This window comes from Schistocerca serialis, chromosome 8, assembly GCF_023864345.2.
Source record: "Schistocerca serialis cubense isolate TAMUIC-IGC-003099 chromosome 8, iqSchSeri2.2, whole genome shotgun sequence".
NCBI lineage: Eukaryota > Metazoa > Arthropoda > Insecta > Orthoptera > Acrididae > Schistocerca > Schistocerca serialis.
This window is the reverse complement of record NC_064645.1, coordinates 342,160,256-342,178,534: the sequence shown is the minus strand read 5'-3', so window position 1 is coordinate 342,178,534 and position 18,279 is coordinate 342,160,256. Positions and strand designations below refer to the sequence as shown.

The 18,279-nt window shown below is 43.3% G+C and overlaps 1 protein-coding gene across 2 annotated transcripts in view; it reads left to right on the top strand.

The window, feature by feature from the left end:
* Nucleotides 1-18,279, top strand: part of LOC126416787 (protein phosphatase 1 regulatory subunit 14C) — a 552,076-nt gene that overhangs the window by 11,566 nt on the left and 522,231 nt on the right. For both annotated transcript variants that reach the window (XM_050084653.1, XM_050084652.1), the window contains exon 2: nt 9,567-9,842. In XM_050084653.1, the coding sequence (XP_049940610.1) occupies nt 9,585-9,842 (258 nt within the window). In that variant the 5' untranslated portion in view covers nt 9,567-9,584. The remainder of the gene's footprint in view (nt 1-9,566; nt 9,843-18,279) is intronic.

The window sequence follows — 18,279 nt, the reverse complement described above, 5'->3', positions numbered from 1 at the left end:
AGTGCAAATAATGAAGCGTCGATTGTCTAATGCACTAGTGTGAATTGTTCGTTTCCGCGCGACTTGGAGAATACGTAATTGGCCGTGAGGCAAAAATGTTTTACCCGCTCTTGTACCACAGATTGTTGTACCTCGTGTTGTTTGCCTTTCAATCACATGTGCTTGTAGTATCTTTCTGTGATTATCGTAAAGAGCTTTCTGGAGTAAATACGCCGTTAAGTCCTGAAGATGCTGCAAAGGCGATTGCTTTTGGCGGAAGATGGTGGTTGCAGCAGCAGCATGCTTTGCTTTGTAGACGTGTTGATAACATCTTTCACAATTTCCAGAACCGTTAGAAGGTACAGGAAACCTAAATGAGTCCCGCGAAGAGCAACACTGACAAGAGATGACCGCACAACAAATTGTCCGCAACAGTCACTGCACCGCCGTTGAAGCACGAAGTCGACGTCACCAAGTTCAGGCGATCATTTTTAGTGAGCCAACCTTCAGAAGAAGACTGGAAGACGCTAATCTTCAATTCAGGAGTTCTTTTGCAAGCCCAGAGCTCAGCAGAGAGACTCGCTTAGCTCGAATACGTGTCGCAAGGAAATATCACGGCTGGAGATTACTACAGTGGGAGGGAGTGTTCTTCGTGATTGGACCCAAGATCACATGACGGTAGCGAGAAGGTCTGGAGAAGGGCTGGGGAAAGGTATTTCCCACGCGCATTCTCGTCCGGGACGCCTTTTCAGAGTTGTTCTCGGATAGAAGGGGGGGGGGGGGGGGGGGAATCAGTGGGACTTCAAGAACAGATGTGGCCTTCGTGCAGCACGGGAGCCTTAGAGCAAATCAGTATGTCGAGCAAATCCTTTTGAAGCACTTTGTGCATTTCCTTCCATTTACTGGTGATGGTTTTACACCAGTGCCTTTCCCACATGTTGTGAGAATTGTGCAAGGGTTCTTAGATGAAGTGGAGATTCAGGCCGTGGCTTGGTCTGGTGAAGCCCCGATTTGAACCCTTTTGAGCATTTACAGGACTAGCTGGAGAGAAGAGCCGACCAGCGCTTTCCAGATACCCTATAGGACCTACGGAAAGCCCTGCTGAAAGAATTGGAGACCTTAAGAGGACATTGCAGCATTAAACAGGAGCATGTCTGTGGTTGATGCAAGAGGATGTATTACATATTTTTGAAGATGCGAAGGAGAGGTCTGTGAAGTGTTGGAAACCGAAATGTAGGTGCATTACCCTCAGGAGCTCCCTCAAAATTTTTTTGACGTGTCAGTCCATACGGTTTACTACCGCATCACAGGCTTACATTGTTTATAATCGTCCCTTTTTCTAATTATTAGACACCTGGATGGAGCCGCCAGTACCATAATATTTTGCCATAAAATAATAGATTAGGATCATGTAAGTGACAAGCTTTTAAAATAATTTTTATTACATTGAAATGTGTTTTTCGTGCCGGCTAGTGAATGTACCGCTAGTCTGCGATTCCAGCAAAAGTATTACGTGCCCTTTGGGGATAATGACAGTACGACAGTACATGGAGGATAAATACACGAGACGAGATGTAGATGTTAGTGTCAGGAAACTTCATGTGTCTGGTCGTAAAAATTCTGCTTTTACCTATTGTAAAAAGTTGTCGTCATCTGCTAAATTTCGCTCGTACTTTCCTGTGAAACAGCTAAGCTGTGAGCTTTTGCAAATGAATACTGCTTATTCACAAATTTATTTGTTTACTGGTGACAAATAATCGCATTAATTTGTTTATTCACGGCAAATAATTCTAACTGCTGGGTGTTTCAAACAATACAGTGCTCATCTCCTAGTTTACATCGCGACGTTCGAGTGAAGTTTCTCTTCTGTAATTTACATTTGATTCAAAGCAGTAACTTTTTATGTCGTCATTCTTGTAAATAATGTGTCACGAAATGCAAGTAAATGTCATGAAATGCAAATGAGTTTTGTCAGCTCTTTTTGTGTGTGAGGTGCAAGAATACAGTAAGGTTTAGAATCGCATCTGTCCTCCTGCCCACCTCCACCCCACTCCGCCACCTGAATTCCTTGAGGGATCGAACTTCCATGTATAAAACAGCTTCAAACGACGATTTACATGTTTCTGAAAAGGTCGATTTCCACCTAAACTGTTGTGACGAGGCGAAACTACTATTGTCCGGGATATCTGGGAGAAGGCTCATCAGACTAGAACACATTAAATATTAGTTCTCTTTGTTACATTAATGAATAAAAGATTTACTAAACTTCCTCACACGTATTTGCCACATGGGTACTGGATAATTTACAACTGCCATGGACTAGCAAAGCATCACTTGATGCACGAATTAACAAACTGACCTGTTGATGCATGATGCTCAACTTTAATCACACCCAAGTTCATACAAAACTTTTAACTACTCTTTGGTCCTAGATGATGATGATGATGATGATTGCTGTAGCTGAGGGCTTGAAATGGGAATGAGCTGTGCACAATGTTGACCTCGGTGTGAGAGCGCTGCTATGCTTAGTGGGAGTAGTGGTCTTTAGGAGCGCCTCTCATACGTCGTTGCGGATTGCACCGAGCCCTCGCCAATGTCTGTGGTATCGATTTGCGCTGCCGACTTCGGTGTGGCACTGCGATCTCTGGACGATACCACATAAACTGTTTGTCAAAGAGAGACTTTCATTATTTTGCAGTGGATGTCAGCGAGAAAAAGTTTATTATTATATGCATAGTTTGTTTGAAGTCGCTAGGTGCCCTCATTCTCAAATACTAGATGAATATAGTCTGGGTCTTTTGTGCACTGTTAGTTACGTTACCTTAAGACATACACAGTTCTAACTATTAAATTTGACTTACTATGTGAAAACTTTAACGTAAGATTATACCTCTTAATGAGTAGATTATGTCAGCATTTTAAATTTTTAAATTCGCTCATTATTATATGACAAACGGGAAATCAAAGTTTTGTTGCCCCAGGAAGCCGTTAGACAGACGAACTGCTATAGGAAATAGTAATACAAGTTCTGGTGTGGAGAAGCAGTGTAAGCAGATAAGGGGCCACGATGGCGTGCTGTAAAGTAATGTCTCCAAATTTTTGTGTGAAAACTCTTAAAGCTTTTTAAATAAAACAAAGTTTATTAAAATTTTACATCTTTATTCTTCGTGTCTGCATATTTATTTCCTAACATAGTCACCCTGGCAACGAACACACTTCTCCTAACGCGAGACTAGCTTGTTGATACCGTCATTGTAGAATGTTTGACTTTGTAGACGGAACCACAACCTCACCTCTGCTTGCACAGCTCCATCACTATCAAAGTGGAGCCCTCGAAGACGTGCTTTAGATTTTGGAATGGTTGAAAATCGGATAGGGCCAAGTCGAGACTGTACGGAGGATGATCAGTGACGGTGATCCTAAGGCGTCGTTTCCCTGCAAATATCACAGCGCTCGTGTGAGGTGTGGCATGTCATGCTGAAGGAGAGAGCAGGTTGACTCTTCGTATTCGGAACTCGATTGCAGCACGCTATTTCTCGCGCAGCGATGCAGTTACGTTATAATGGCATGGCAAGCTCGACGTACGCATTATGTCCACAACGTTTCATGGCCATACACCACAATGTCCGGACTCGCGTGCAACATCCTGGAAGCTTATCTAAGAGGTATAGTGTTGACACAGGTGTCCAGCGCTGTAAGTCCCTTATTGTGTAGTGTTGTAATGAATTACTTATCTGCAAAAATATAGAAATCAAGATAGTTGAATCTTTTGTATGCTGACGTAGTGGCCATTATATCCGATACCTTCCAGGAAACTGACAGAATTTCGAGGAGTAGAGGAAGACACTTAAAATTAACTGCTTTTTTAGGTTTCTGCGATTAGTAATATTAAATGACGGATCAGATGATGCAGACATGTAGAATAACATCTGTTTGAAGCAAGGGGCGTATGCTTTCAGGCGTATGCTACGCAAAATTGTCCTTAAAAAGCAAGAGAAAATTTATAAAATGGCTGTAAGACCAGCGCTATTGTATGTCAGTGAAGTCTGGGCATCAAAATCGACATATAAACAGAAGTTTCATACAATATAAATGTGCATATTACGATAGTAGCATTGAAAGAAAAAGTGTACAGTGATTACGTAATAGGCAGTTTGGAAGTCGTACCAATAAATAAATAAAAACTCTCAGTATCCGGGCTGAGAGTATCCAGGGTGAGGTGGTGTGCTCACATAACATGAAGACCAGATGATGATGTGAAAAAGTGTCTTTCCATGGATACAAAGATGAAAAGGAGAGAAACATATCAAACCGGCTGGTTGACGAATATCCAAAGTGATATGAAGAAGCTAAGCCTTTTTGAAAGTAATGCCAACTGGCGGAGGAGATAGCACTAAATGACTAGCGAAGCCGAAACTGAGTAATGAAACCGGCGATGATTTATAAGGTTTACCATCCAACATGTTTTACGCCAGAGATGGAGAAGGCCGAAAAGTTGCCTTTCGTCGATATGTCGGCCGGGAAAGCAGATGTATGGAAAACCAACGCATACTGACCCATATCTCAACGGGCTTACCTTTCAGCACCCAGCTCAGAAGTGAGCTAGGCTGAACACACTAATACACAAGAGCCGGGACTTGGAGCACCTCGACTTCGAGATAAATAATTTGACGACACAGGAAAATTAAGGAAATGTTGCGACCTGTTAAAGAATATCTCGCCCTGAGAGTGCCAAGGAGAGTGGTAGCAGTTAACTTGGGGCAGTCTATACGGACTACTACCGATTGCTGTGTTCGGCTTAAGAACAGAAAATATGAAAAATCTGCGATGATCAAGCACATCTTGTTAAATGTATCTGAACATACGAGAATTCTGACCCACGTTTCGAACTATTGACACACTGTATTAGTAGGCCCAGATTTGAATAACTGGAAAACAGCGAAATATGCAAGCATTATGACCTAAAACGTGTATAAATTAAATATGACTTTATATTAGTTTCTTTTAAAACATTCATGTTGATTTTTGTATATAGTCTGTAATAAAAAATCCGCTTCTGAACAAAGTGTGCCGGCCGGAGTGGCCGAGCGGTTCTAGGTGCTACAGTCTGGAGCCGCGCGACCGCTACGGACGCAAGTTCGAATCCTGCCTAGGGCATGGATGTGTGTGATGTCCTTAGGTTAGTTAGGTTTAACTAGTTCTAAGTTCTAGGGGACTGATGACCTTAGAAGTCCCATAGTGCTCAGAGCAGTTTGAACCATTTTGAACAAAGTGTGAGTATAGTAGTTACTTTTTGTAGTGTTTGAAACCATCTGCCACTTTTAAAATATCTGTGTGTCTGAAAAAATTTGAAGTACAGCGAAAACAATAACATCTATCCAGACAGCAAAACCCTGTTTTTACTACTGCACTCCACTTGTTTGCAGTATTCTGAATTAGTTAACTAGTCCTGGCACTCTTCAGCGCTGGATCACAAAGTGCGTTTCCAGATTTTCAAATATCTACGGTTGTCGCTGAGAATAGTTTTGCACCTGGAAAAGCTCCTCACTACATCACAGAATAATTCGGTGTCCGCAAATGTTGTGGGATTCTCAGAAAGACTGTCACTAATTTTTCGCAATGTAGAATATCCAGGATTCCGCTGGAGAACACTTGGCAATTGTTCATTTCGTCAGCCACATGACCACAATCTCGACCCATCTCACTCTACAAATGTTGCACAAAATCCATGGCGTCACACAGTTGAACACCAGCAAGTTCCAGTCGTGTGATGTCTTTTGATACCACTGCAAAGTTGACTTTGATGTATGTTAAATTTCCAGACAGGTTGTCTGTAAAGACCTCTTTCACAGTTTTTATAGTACTTCATTCATTGTTATCAAGCTCAAAAAAATAATCTTTATTTTGGTGTATTTGATGCACAAATACTCAACACCACCAAGCTAAGAGCCCCATCGTTTAAGAAGAAGCTGATGGGAGGGGGGGGAGAGATAGATAAGGTGCTTGTTCCTTGAATTTCTGCACTCGTAGCGGATCTTTCACATACATTTTCTTGCCACAGGAAATGAAATTGTCGCATCAGGGTAATTTGATCGCATCTCTTCTCCAACTCCGTTGACGCATGTGCAAGGCAAGTGACGTACGCTTTACTGGTGTAGAAACGCTTAAGCCCCTTGGATACTTAAGCTATGTATAAAGCACGATCTGTTACTGAAGCAAAACTGTGTCTCTGTTTACATCATCGGGCCACAGTAGCTTCGTAGAGTCGACAAAGAAAACAGCAGTTTTCGAGTTGTGTACGCTCTCGAGAGTGTCTCACGTTTGGAGGAACACTTCTCCAGACCCGTCAGCTTTTAGAACACTTAACAACAAAATTTGCAACATAACGCCCGCCCACATCGGAGGTTTTATGTATGGACTCCTAGACCTTACGGTCACAACACTAATTTGCACTCGTATTTTGTTGAGCATCTCCTCGTTCCTTTCTCATTGTAGATTCACCTGTAACGGGATGTATTGTGTACTTCTCCAAGAACTGTCCGAAGTGCGGATTTTTGAGCTTCTCCAGTGGGATGTTGCAAGTCACCATCATCTCAAACAAATCGTTGAAGAATTATTGGATAGTTGAAGATGGACCTATCTACTCGAATAACAGCGTTTGCCTACTGTCATTTTCAGCACTTTTTTTCAAACAGGTGCCGTGTTTGGCGATATTACAGTGTTGTTGCACATTAAAGCGTTTTTCTACACTAACTTCAAATAGTTTACAAAATAATATTTCCCCGTCAGTGTCTATGAACTTCTTTCGAAAATCACGAACAAACGTCGCAACTTGATGCTGTTAGAGTACTTTACTTTGGGCGTGTTGAACCAGACTGGCTTTGTATTCAAAGTGAATAGTGTGTCCACATGTGCGATAGTTATTGCGTCGGGAGCCGCCTTCGTTGGCTTAGAGCGCGTTTTGTCGGCCGTGCGCAACACTGTCAGCAAACCGACCATTGCGTTACGCCGGTTGCCTGCTTCAGTTCTGCTAGACGAAGCTTTGTAATAACTGTGTTTATTTGTGACAATATCACCTGAAACATTGTCAGGAGAGTAAAATTTTCCGGTTTTTATTCTTTTGTCCTTACATATACGACAAATATATACATTTTTTACAAAAATTGGCCGAAGTATGATTGACCAAAATATGACCTGTTACTAGGAAGATGTAAATGTGAACTTATATGCACAATAAAATGCATTTTTCTATTCTGGAACTCCTGGATTCGTGCATAAATTGTTGTAAAATTCACCATAAAGTTCAGGAAAACACATGACTTCCAATTAAAACCCGGGCCCTATTGATTAGAGGCGTAGTAGATATCAGACCCTGTGATTTTACTTGAATAGAGACATCGGCTATGCACTTAGCAATGCATGAAAGTATGCACCTAATAAAGAAGGAGCGCAAAGGTAGTCTCATCGTAGTTTACCGCCTGACGCGAGTGCTAGGACTGCAAGCGAGATCGCAGTTACAATTTGGCGACGTAGAGGGCGCCACTTCATTTCTGTGTTGTGATCAGCGAATTAGATGCCGTCCTGTGGGCCTAAAAGCGGGAACATCACCAGAGTCACAACAATCAGACTAAGATCCTGACGTCGATGACACAGACAGACATCGAAAGCTGGAGATTTCATCCGAATTTCGAGCTCCATTAATCGAGGACTTTTCACCCAAAAAAAAACATGCCTGATCGAAATTTCATGACGGCCTATTCGCGGGCTACTGTAAATGATTCATTCGTTTACAGAGCTCTGTATTTTCAAAAGTATTACATGTTCAGATATGAGTGATGTATGAAGTATGAATAAAACCGTAAACTCGCCAACTTTGCAGTTTGCATCCTACAGACGTTATGTGGGTGTCCCCTCTGATCATACGACACACGTCCAAGCGGTACTCAAATGTTCGTTCCATACTTTATGTAGGAACTTCCTGTCAGCCGGCCGGTGTGGCCGTGCGGTTAAAGGCGCTTCAGTCTGGAACCGCGTGACCGCTACGGTCGCAGGTTCGAATCCTGCTTCGGGCATGGATGTGTGTGATGTCCTTAGGTTAGTTAGGTTTAAGTAGTTCTAAGTTCTAGGGGACTGATGACCACAGAAGTTAAGTCCCATAGTGCTCAGAGCCATTTTGAACTTCCTGTCAAGGGTCACCACAGCAGTATTGATGTCGACTCTCAGCTGTTCCAGTGTTCCTGGGAGTGGGGGTACGTAAGCACAGTCTAAAAGGTATCCTCAAAGTAAAAGGACAGAAGGCGTTAGGTTAGGCTAACTGGCGTGGAGGAGGGAGGGGGGGAGCCACATCATTATCACCACTATGTCCCATCCAGAGATTCGGAAGTTCATTGTTCAGGTAGCAACGAACATCAGTGCGCCAATGAGGAAGTCTCCCTCTTTTTGGAAGACGATATTCCCGGAATCAGCTGTCAGTTGTGGAAACAACCACAACTACACCATATCGAGGTACTCACAGAAGAAAAGGTCCCACCCTGCTATGTCTGGGACTTCGCACAAAACCATTAATTTTCGGCGAATCTCATTCATGCGCCACAATATCATGAGGATTTTGTACCCCACACTCTCACATTGCGGGGAATCAGCCTTGCAAGATAAGTGTAAGGTTGCTTCGTAGTTGAATATTAACTTGGAGGCGAAATCTTCGTCGTCAAGTGCTTCCAACATTGCGATGCAGAACTGAAGACCAGAGTCCCAACATCGTCGATACCATAGCTCAATGTTCACTTTACATGGCGGTTCTTTTCCATCATTGTTTGTCACTGCACGCTTCACTGTTATAATCAACTCGTAATTTCGAACACACACAAACTCTTTTCTTGGTTTGTCGCATATTTTTCAAGCTACTGGACTCGTAACGTCAACTGAAGGGCACAATGCAAACTTGGAGAGTTTACGGTTCTAGTCATGCGTCAGTCCTATTCGTACATGTAGTACGTTGGAAAATATAGAACTCTGAAAACGAATGAATAATTCGTAGTAGCCCTGTGTGTACAATCGCCTGTGTATCTCATCAGGCCCCATCGGCGACCTACCGCTAGCTTTGTTCGTTTCTCACCACTTGATTGTGTGCTATTGTTGGAGTCACGAATGATGGCAGTGGAGTGTAGGCTAGTTCCGCACATCTGCATCTACACCGTTCTCCGACAGCCAGTCAGCGTTCAGTAGTGTTCTGGGCGCCTGGCTGTGAATGTCGTACCCAGTGCGACCACTGAAACGTGATCGTAGTGAGTCATTTAGTGAATGTTTATGTCGTTTGTTGCTAGTTGTCTCGGTTGATGGTGGCGGCACGCGACAAACCCAACACACACAAGCAAGTGAGAGGCATAATTTGCTGGATACTTGGTAACATCATACGCGAATCACTTGTAACCGCGTACCGCAGCTGTCGCTCTGAACCGGCAACAATGCAGTCCCCGTCTTTTTCTCGACCTGCGCGAATCGCGATCGTTTGGGATTAGGATTGGTAAAATAAGGACCCTGTCTGTGGAGCGTATGAAGTGAGTGGGCGTGTGGCGGTGGTGTTGCAGAAGCAGCCGGCCTTCCAGATGGAGTGCGGAGTGTCCGCGGCGTACTCGGCGGCCAACGGCAGCTCACCGAACGGCATCATGGCAGACGTGCGCGGTGAGCGCAGCCCGGCCAAGTCGGGCCTGCACGTGCACTTCCCCGAGAAGGGCGAGGTCAAGGAGCGCCGCGAGAAGTTCCTCACCGCCAAGTACGGCACGCACCAGATGAGCCTCATCCGCAAGCGCCTCGCCGTCGAGATGTGGCTGTACGACGAGCTGCAGAAGCTCTACGAGCCAGCGGTGAGTACCAACCACCACTTCACTTCCCCACTGCATGCTTCTTATTGCCTCATAACTCGCACATACTGCCTGTTGTAACAGCATCGGGAACGAGTGGGTGAAAAAACATTCCTGACTGTTCAAACGGGCGTGGCGCGGCTGTTTCGCGCGCCAACCTCAACCAGTCAGCTAAACCAGGGCCTCCCAACGTGTAGTCCGCGGCCCCCTTAGGGGTCCGCCGGCTCTTTCTAGGGGGTCCGCGGCCACCCTTCATCAAATCTTGTAAAATAATGAGTAAAATTATTCAATAAAAATGTGAAAATCAAATTCATCACTTTTTTTCGTGTGAAAAACGTGTACTTTTACTTCAGGTCGTATTCCCAAGCAGCCTTTACGGTTACTAAGTGAGAACGCATACACAGTTTAGTGCCGGAGAATGCGGCTTCTCTGATCGACTGTTTCGGGAGTCGTTTGTGCGCTGGCTCACGGCGGTAGATGCGCTGAAACCTTTTACGCATGCGCGGAGAGAGCTTTGTCGACCAATCACAGCGCTCGCTGGCACGTATGCGCCGCAGGCATCATTAAATGTTAAACTTGCTTTGTCAGTGCACTACCTATTTCATAAGTAGATTTTTGAGCAGTTTATTACTTCTAATATGGATCGGTGGCTGAAGTCAGGATCATTGAAGAAGAGTGCAGTTTCTGCATCGCCTTCACAACAAGGGAAGTTTCCAGTTAAAATGAATGACGAGGGAGGACTATCAAAGGAAGAACAATCACGATATATGCACTCTCCTGAGGAAGGCACCTCCAACGTGTGAAATGTCAATTACCAGGTAATTTTAATCAGGCTATAGTGTGTTGAACAAAGGGATTAAATCCACTAGTAAGTGTCTGGATACAGTGGATCACTAATTTCGAGTTGTTTTCAATCATCTCTAAACCAAAGACTATTGATACTTCGGGGGGGGGGGGGGAGGGGGGGGGCATTAGGAACATGGAACTTGCATTAAGAAGCTTTCAGTTCCCATGGGTTCCGCTCTGAAATTTAAAGTTACTGTGCTCTTGACTGACTAGGGGTCCGCCATGGATTTTCGACTGAAGAAGGGGTCCATCAGCTGAAAAGGTTGGGAAGCCCTGAGCTAAACTATCCTACAATATTGCTGTCTGTAAAATGTCGATGTATCGATTTGTTAAAAAGTATCGATAAACGAAATCGATACATCCTTTCCCTACATACGATATATCGATATCTAATTGGCAGTATCGAATCCCGATATTGTTATTTTATATTATATTTTTTTCGCAATATTTGATGAATATTTAGAATTGTCCTTTTGAAATTGTAATAGTACATAATTTTAGTTTCCTAGTCTGAAAGAGTCTTACTACTTTTTGTGGTTCCATCACGCCCAGCCTTTCTCTTTGACCGTGTGAACTAAGAACAGGTGGCACAAAATAGTAGTCCGATTGCGCTGGGAGGTGGCGGTGTGAATGGAACGGATGTGAAGAAATAACACTCCAGTAGCGTTAAAAACAATTTTTAACGCAACTAGTGTGCTGTTTCTTCATATCGGCATTGTTCAAAAACAGCTGCTGACAATCATGGACAAAAATCGAATTGACGAGATTGGCCTTTGCGGGTGCGGAGAAATGTGAAAGGAAATGCTGACTTAATCGGCGCTCGGCCCTAGTAACAGAAACTGCAACATTTAACTTCACCACGCAATTTTGACACTACACTAGTTAGGTCGCTGGCGTTTACGGAAAAAAAAGAAAATCAGGGAAATCGACATGGAGTGTTCCGGACAAATGCTGTGACGAAACCGAACGACCACCTTTTATTGTGCCACTTGCACGCAGTTACTATGGTTAGCAAAGTGGCTATCACCAAGCGTTAACGTATATCGTTTTCCTTTCGATTCTTGCTCTAAGGGGGATAAGTACGTTGCTAGCTTGTTCATGAGCAGAATATCTAATAATAAATCAGTACTTCAATATACAGCTCTAAAACCGGTAGTATATTTACAATGTGTAGCCCGTATTTTTATTGGCTGGTACGTCGATATTTTTTGTCGATATAGCGGCACATTTTTACGGTACATTGAGGTGTTTTTTGAAATATCGGTGTATCAGATTCCCGATATTTTAAAAAATATCAACAGTTCTACCCTACACACGCAACAGCCAGCTGACAAATTGGTAGTGTGTAGGCGCTTTGGCCAACCGGCCGATCAACTTTCCTCGTCTTGCTGTGGGTTGGGTATAAGCACCCGACATCCAGACCCACACTTTACCCGACCCTCAACACCACTTCACTCCAGTAATTGTGCCGTGTGTAACGCTGTTGTGCCAACTACCCTTCAAAAGTTAGCCTTTTGTCACTGCGCGGGATTAAACGTTGTTCAAATATGGCTAACATGACAGTGTGAGAGGCGAACAAAACTTCGATGACACTGTTTCTGGAGAAGTTTGAAGAATACAAATGTTTGTGGGGCTCATGGTGCGCGTAATACAGCGATAGAGATGGTAGAAATGAAGCACTTCCTTCGCTTTTTATCGAACCCATGCTGTAATTGCGTAGGCTTCCGAAACCAGTGAGTTGACATAAAAGTTTCTTGAGTATGATATCGCGTCATAATGTAAAAAAAAAACTGTACTGGAGAAACCAACGTTTCGTCTACGGTTACACTGACGTTTTTCTGAGTCTTTTGGTGTGCCGTTCCACTCTTAAACAGGGCACGGGAAAAAGCGGAACACTTAAAACTTCCAGTGTGACCTCTTGACGTTTCTGTTATTTTATTACAATTATCACTTCACCTTATGTAGAGGGGCTTCAGCAAAATATTTTTCCATTCGGAGGAGAACGTTCGACTTTCAAACATGGAGAAAAGTGGTCACCATAACGAAAAATCACTTTGTTTTGATAACTGCCACCTCAACTCGTGTATCATGTCAGTGACTCTCTCTCCCCTATTTCGCTACAATACAGAAGAGGACGGCAAGCACAGTGTAGACAGTCTCTTTAGTAGATCTTTTGCATGTTCTAAGTGATCTGCCAATAAAACAAAGTCTGTCATGATACCTATGTGATAGTTTCAATTTAAGTTCTTCTTAACTGTAATCCATAGATATTTAGTTGAATTTACAGCCTTCAGATTTGTGTGATTTATCGTGTAACCGAAATTTAACGGATTCCATTTAGTACTCATGTGGATGACCTCACACTTACCATTATGTATGGTGAATGGCCACTTTTTGCACCATACAGATACCTTGTCTAAGTTATTTTGAAATTGGTTTTTATCTTACGATGACTTTACGAGTCGGTAAATGACAGCGTCATCTGCAAACAATCTAAGAGGGCTGCTCAGATTGACTTCTAAAACGTTTATGTTGAAAGGAACAGCAAAGGACGTATAAAAGTTTGTAGGGGAACGTCGATTACGACGTACTGTGACCGTTCTGACAGGAAATCACGAATCCAGTCACATAACTTCCCTTGACACTCCTCCTTGATATCTTAGAATGAAAAAAATGACAGGTCCAGAACATCCATATTTACAGTGTGTTATCAGTGGAACGAACTGCAGGAACTACAATCAAGCGATTAAGATGGCGAGGAACAGATAATGGTGGCTACATCAAAAAGGCATTGCGTTTAGTTTCTGATGATGTATTGGTGTGACTTTCGCAACTTTCCAGTTTTCTTAGGCTTAATGAAAAAAAAATGACCCCACGCACATACCTGGCTTTATTCCCTTGGGAAGCAGTTGTGCCCAGCGACCGCATTTATTTCAAGTATTAAACGGTACAGCAGTCGGTCGCATGTCTATCGCATATGCATATTTCGGTTACTGTGTGGCCGTCGCCAGTGCTATCTCTTCGGCGAGAGGCCGCTTCTGTGGTGGTGCGATCAGAGTCAGCGGACTATTGCCTGACGTCGTCTCACAGCCCTCGCTTCTCTTGCCGGCGCTTGTCGATACGCCAGAACACAAAGAACCTGTCACAATAAGGTAATATGCATGTGTTATTAAATATACAGTGGTGAAATCTTTAATTGTGAGTCAGTCATAAAACGCAAACCAGTAATTGTAATTTAAAACATCAGAACCTCTTACATATGCATATAGTTCCAAGTTGACCGTTTATGTCAAAGACAACACAGCTGGCGTCAGTGTGAGTCATAGCACTCTATAGCGCACTCTTCACATGGGTGATACATTAACAACAAGTATGAAATTTGATAATTAGTGTGCTTTGTCATTTTAATTATTATTTTACGCTTTTTAAAAACCTATGTAGTTATTACAAATTAATTAAAGACAGTCACTAATACCTTACAGTTATGCATGATAGTAGCTGTGTGAACTAACCAATGATATCGGTTATTGGTGCACTCTTCACAGTTCATCATCGTTTAAGAAATACAAACCATCTTGTTCATAATAACTAAGTTTATAAAATTTTTGTTACCGAGCACAGTTGAAGGAATTGGAACAGACGAGAGTTGTGTTACAAGTTACCGTACCAGCAGCGGCATATTAAAAGAACCAGAAATACTTCTACTTTAAAATGTCATCTCTCATAAGTTTCACAAAAAAAAATAATTTACACATTTCGGTGTTAAAACAAACTTTCAACTGCGTCATGTAGTAATGTGGGAAATGCATTATGAAAGCAGTGTCTGCCCTACGAGTCGACGTCTGATGGCAAAAGATTTCATTCTCCTCCAACAGGTCCATACGTCTTCCCCTCTCGCATGGACGAAGAACTCGACAAAATCGGTGCACTTTATCCACTCTCAAGAAGGTGGAGAGCGAAGTAAGATATTTCTTTCGCGTAGTTACATGTTCGCGATACCTGATTGCCATAGCAAGCTTTGCAGTGGGAACATTCAGTTCTCTACACATCTGCCCTCTGGAAAGAATTTTACAGTGCTGGTTTTTTTTTTAATTATATGTATCACAAATTTCATCATAATGTGATTGATTCACATTTGAAGCTTACGCAACTGAACACTTAATAACACATGCGTGTTACCTTATTGTGACTGATTCTTTATGCACTACTGGCCATTACAATTACTACACCACGAAGATGACGTGCTACAGACGCGAAATTTAACCGACAGGTAGAAGATGCTGTGATATGCAAATGATTAGCTTTTCAGAGCGTTCACATAAAGTTGGCACCGGTGGCGACACCTACAACGCGCTGACATGAGGAAAGTTTCCAACCGATTTCTCACACACAAACAGCAGTTGACCGACGTTGCCTGGTGAAACGTTGTTGTGATGCCTCGTGTAAGGAGGAGAAATGCGTACCATCACGTTTCCGACTCTGATAAAGGTCGGATTGTAACCTATCACGATTGCGGTTTATCGTATCGCGACATTCCAGCTCACGTTGGTCGGGATCCAATGACTGTCAGCAGAATATGGAGTCAGTTGGTTCAGGAGGGTAATACGGAACGCCGTGCTGGATCCCAACGGCCTCGTATCACTAGCAGTCGAGATGACAGGCATCTTATCCGCAAGGCTGTAACGGATCGTGCAGCCACGTCTCGATCCCTGAGTCAACAGATGGGGACGTTTGCAAGACAACGACCATCTGCACGAACGACGTTTGCACAGCATGGACTACCAGCTCGGAAACCACGGCTGCAGTTACCCTTGACACTGCATCACAGGCAGGAGGGCCCGCGATGGTGTACTCAACGACGAACCTGGGTGTACGAATGGCAAAACGTGATTTTTCCGGATGAATCTAGGTTCTGTTTACAGCATCATGACGGTCGCATCCGTGTTTGGCGACATCGCGGTGAACGCACATTGGAAGCGTGTATTCGTCATCGCCATACTGGCTTATCATCCGGCGTGATGGTATGGGGTGCCATTGGTTACACGTCTCGGTCACCTCTTGTTTGCATTGACGGCAGTTTGAACAGTGGACGTTACATTTCAGATGTGTCACGATCCGTGGCTCTACCCTTCATTCGATCCCTGCGAAACCCTAAATTTCAGCAGGATAATGCACGATCACATGTTGCAGGTCTTGTACGGGCCTTTCTGGATACAGAAAATGTTCGACTGCTGCCCTGGCCAGCACATTCTCCAGATCTCTCACCAATTGAAAACGTCTGGTCAATGGTGGCCGAGCAACTGGCTCGTCACAATACGCCAGTCACTACTCTTGATGAACTGTGGTATCGTGTTGAAGGTGCATCGGCAGCTGTACCTCTACACGCCATCCAAGCTCTGTTTGACTCAATGCCCAGGCGTACCAAGGCCATTATTACGGCCAGAGGTGGTTGTTCTGGGTACTGATTTCTCAGGATCTATGCACACAAATTGCGTGAAAATGAAATCACATGTCAGTTCCAGTTTAATATATTTGTCCAATGAATACCCATTTGTCATCTGCATTTCTTCTTGGGGTAGCAATTTTAATGGCCACTAGTGTATGTTCTTTAGCACTGACGATCGCCACACAGTGACCGAAATCTGGATACGCAGTAAACATTATTTGCGACTGGTTATTACTTGACGCAGATACGTTTTGAGTTAGTGCTAGACGTAGGCCGCCTTGGCGCGGTGAGTGATGTAGCTTCCTGGAGCCTGCGTTATAGGAGCCGGGGCTGCGCGTCCACCTTGCCCGGCGCCTTTGGAAGTAGGCGCCAGTCTGAGGGCTGAGGTCGGCCATTGTGCCGCTAATTGCGCCCACCGAACAAAGGCCGCAGCCGGCTGCGGAGGTCGCCAAAGGCTCAAACGTCGACACCCGGCGCCTAATTCTCCACGACTTTCGCCACCGGCCGAAAAGAAAAGTCCCTCGCTAATTACGAACGGTCACCACGAACAGAACAGCTGTCTGAGGAGCATATCCTGTTCTGATGAAAAATTAATTGCCGTCCTAAAGCTTATATGGCCACGCGCGTGGTCGTAGTTGTGTGGCACAGAAACAAAAACATGCTATTAATTAAACTATTTGTTGTTCCGGATATTAGCGCAATTACTGCAGCCAGTGTCTTGTGTTTCGGTACTGTTTACTTCCTATGGGTAACTATGCTCAAAATTACTATAGGACTGATAGCTACGACCGAAGTAGTGGTGTGAGGCTCACGCAGCGACCACTTGTAATTCCGTTCGCCCCCATCACTACAAGACTTGCTATGTTTCAGTTCCAGGCTGTCCTCGGGAATTTTTTGTTGCGTTCTACAATATCTATATTACTAAACGACTAAAACAGTGCCCTGTTTCGGTTGCCGCGTCCAGGGGCAACAAAAATTGATTTTCACTGTTTCGTATAAGTATTGACCGAATTTAAAAATTAAAATAGCTGTCTTATTCTAATCATTAAAGGTATAATCGTTAAACTTTGTAGGCGGAAAATCAAGTATTCACGCTAGAAACGGTGTATCCGTCTCCAGGTAGCGTAATTCATGACACAAAAATTACCCAGACAATATTACCAAATTATGCAATACATTGCAGAGAACCCTGCAAGCTACTTCGCGAACTCTAACAAACTTTACACATAATTTCAAACGTTCTCGAATCTCTTACTCGTTGAACCCTCGCCCCCTTACTCGTTGAACCCTTGCCCCCCCCCCCCCAAAAAAAAAATAATGAAAAGATAAATCGTTATCGCAAACTACATTGTCGTTGTTCATACGCTGGAATTTCAGCATCAAAATTACGTTTTGATGTATTATTTCTTTGCTACTAACTGTATTTGCAACACATTTTGCAGTGTCCACAAACAGGTTAAGTCAGCTGCCCCTACCTGTGGGTTTTACACCTTCAAGTACCACAGCGAAGCTTTTCATATTCTCACACTCACTACACGCAAACTATCAATCCTACAGAAATTATGAGCAAGACCTTTTGTAGGTAATAGAATGTATTTAAATTTTATATTGCTATAAGCTTTCGCTAGAGGCCGTAGTTTCCGAATTATTCAAGAAAAACATACAAAAATTATCTTCCAACTGTTTTTTCTTGAGTGAGTCGAAAACTATGGCCTCCAGCACAATCGCATCCCAGTACAAAATGTAATTAAATTAAATTTCCTGCAAATAGATTTTGTTCATTTTTTCTGTAGGATTCAAAGTTTCCGAGGAGCAGGCGTGAGAATTTGAAAATTTTGCTCCTGGTATTTGAAGGCGTTGCGTGTTTGCATTGAACCCACAAGTAGCCTTAGCTTGCGCACCCTGCATACCACTAAATATACTTGCAACATTATATCATTGTACGACAGATAGTTTACAAGATATGATGTCATGAACTTTGAGATGCAAGAAAAATTAGTTTTTCGCAAAACGGCCCACAAATTTGACGCAAAGCACTATTTGCCGAAAGATCTTATATTAAGAAATAAAGGGTTACTACTATTTTGGTTTACCAATTTGGGTTTGCCTCTTTTATTAGTCTATGGGTGAGTAATCTCAAACTAATAA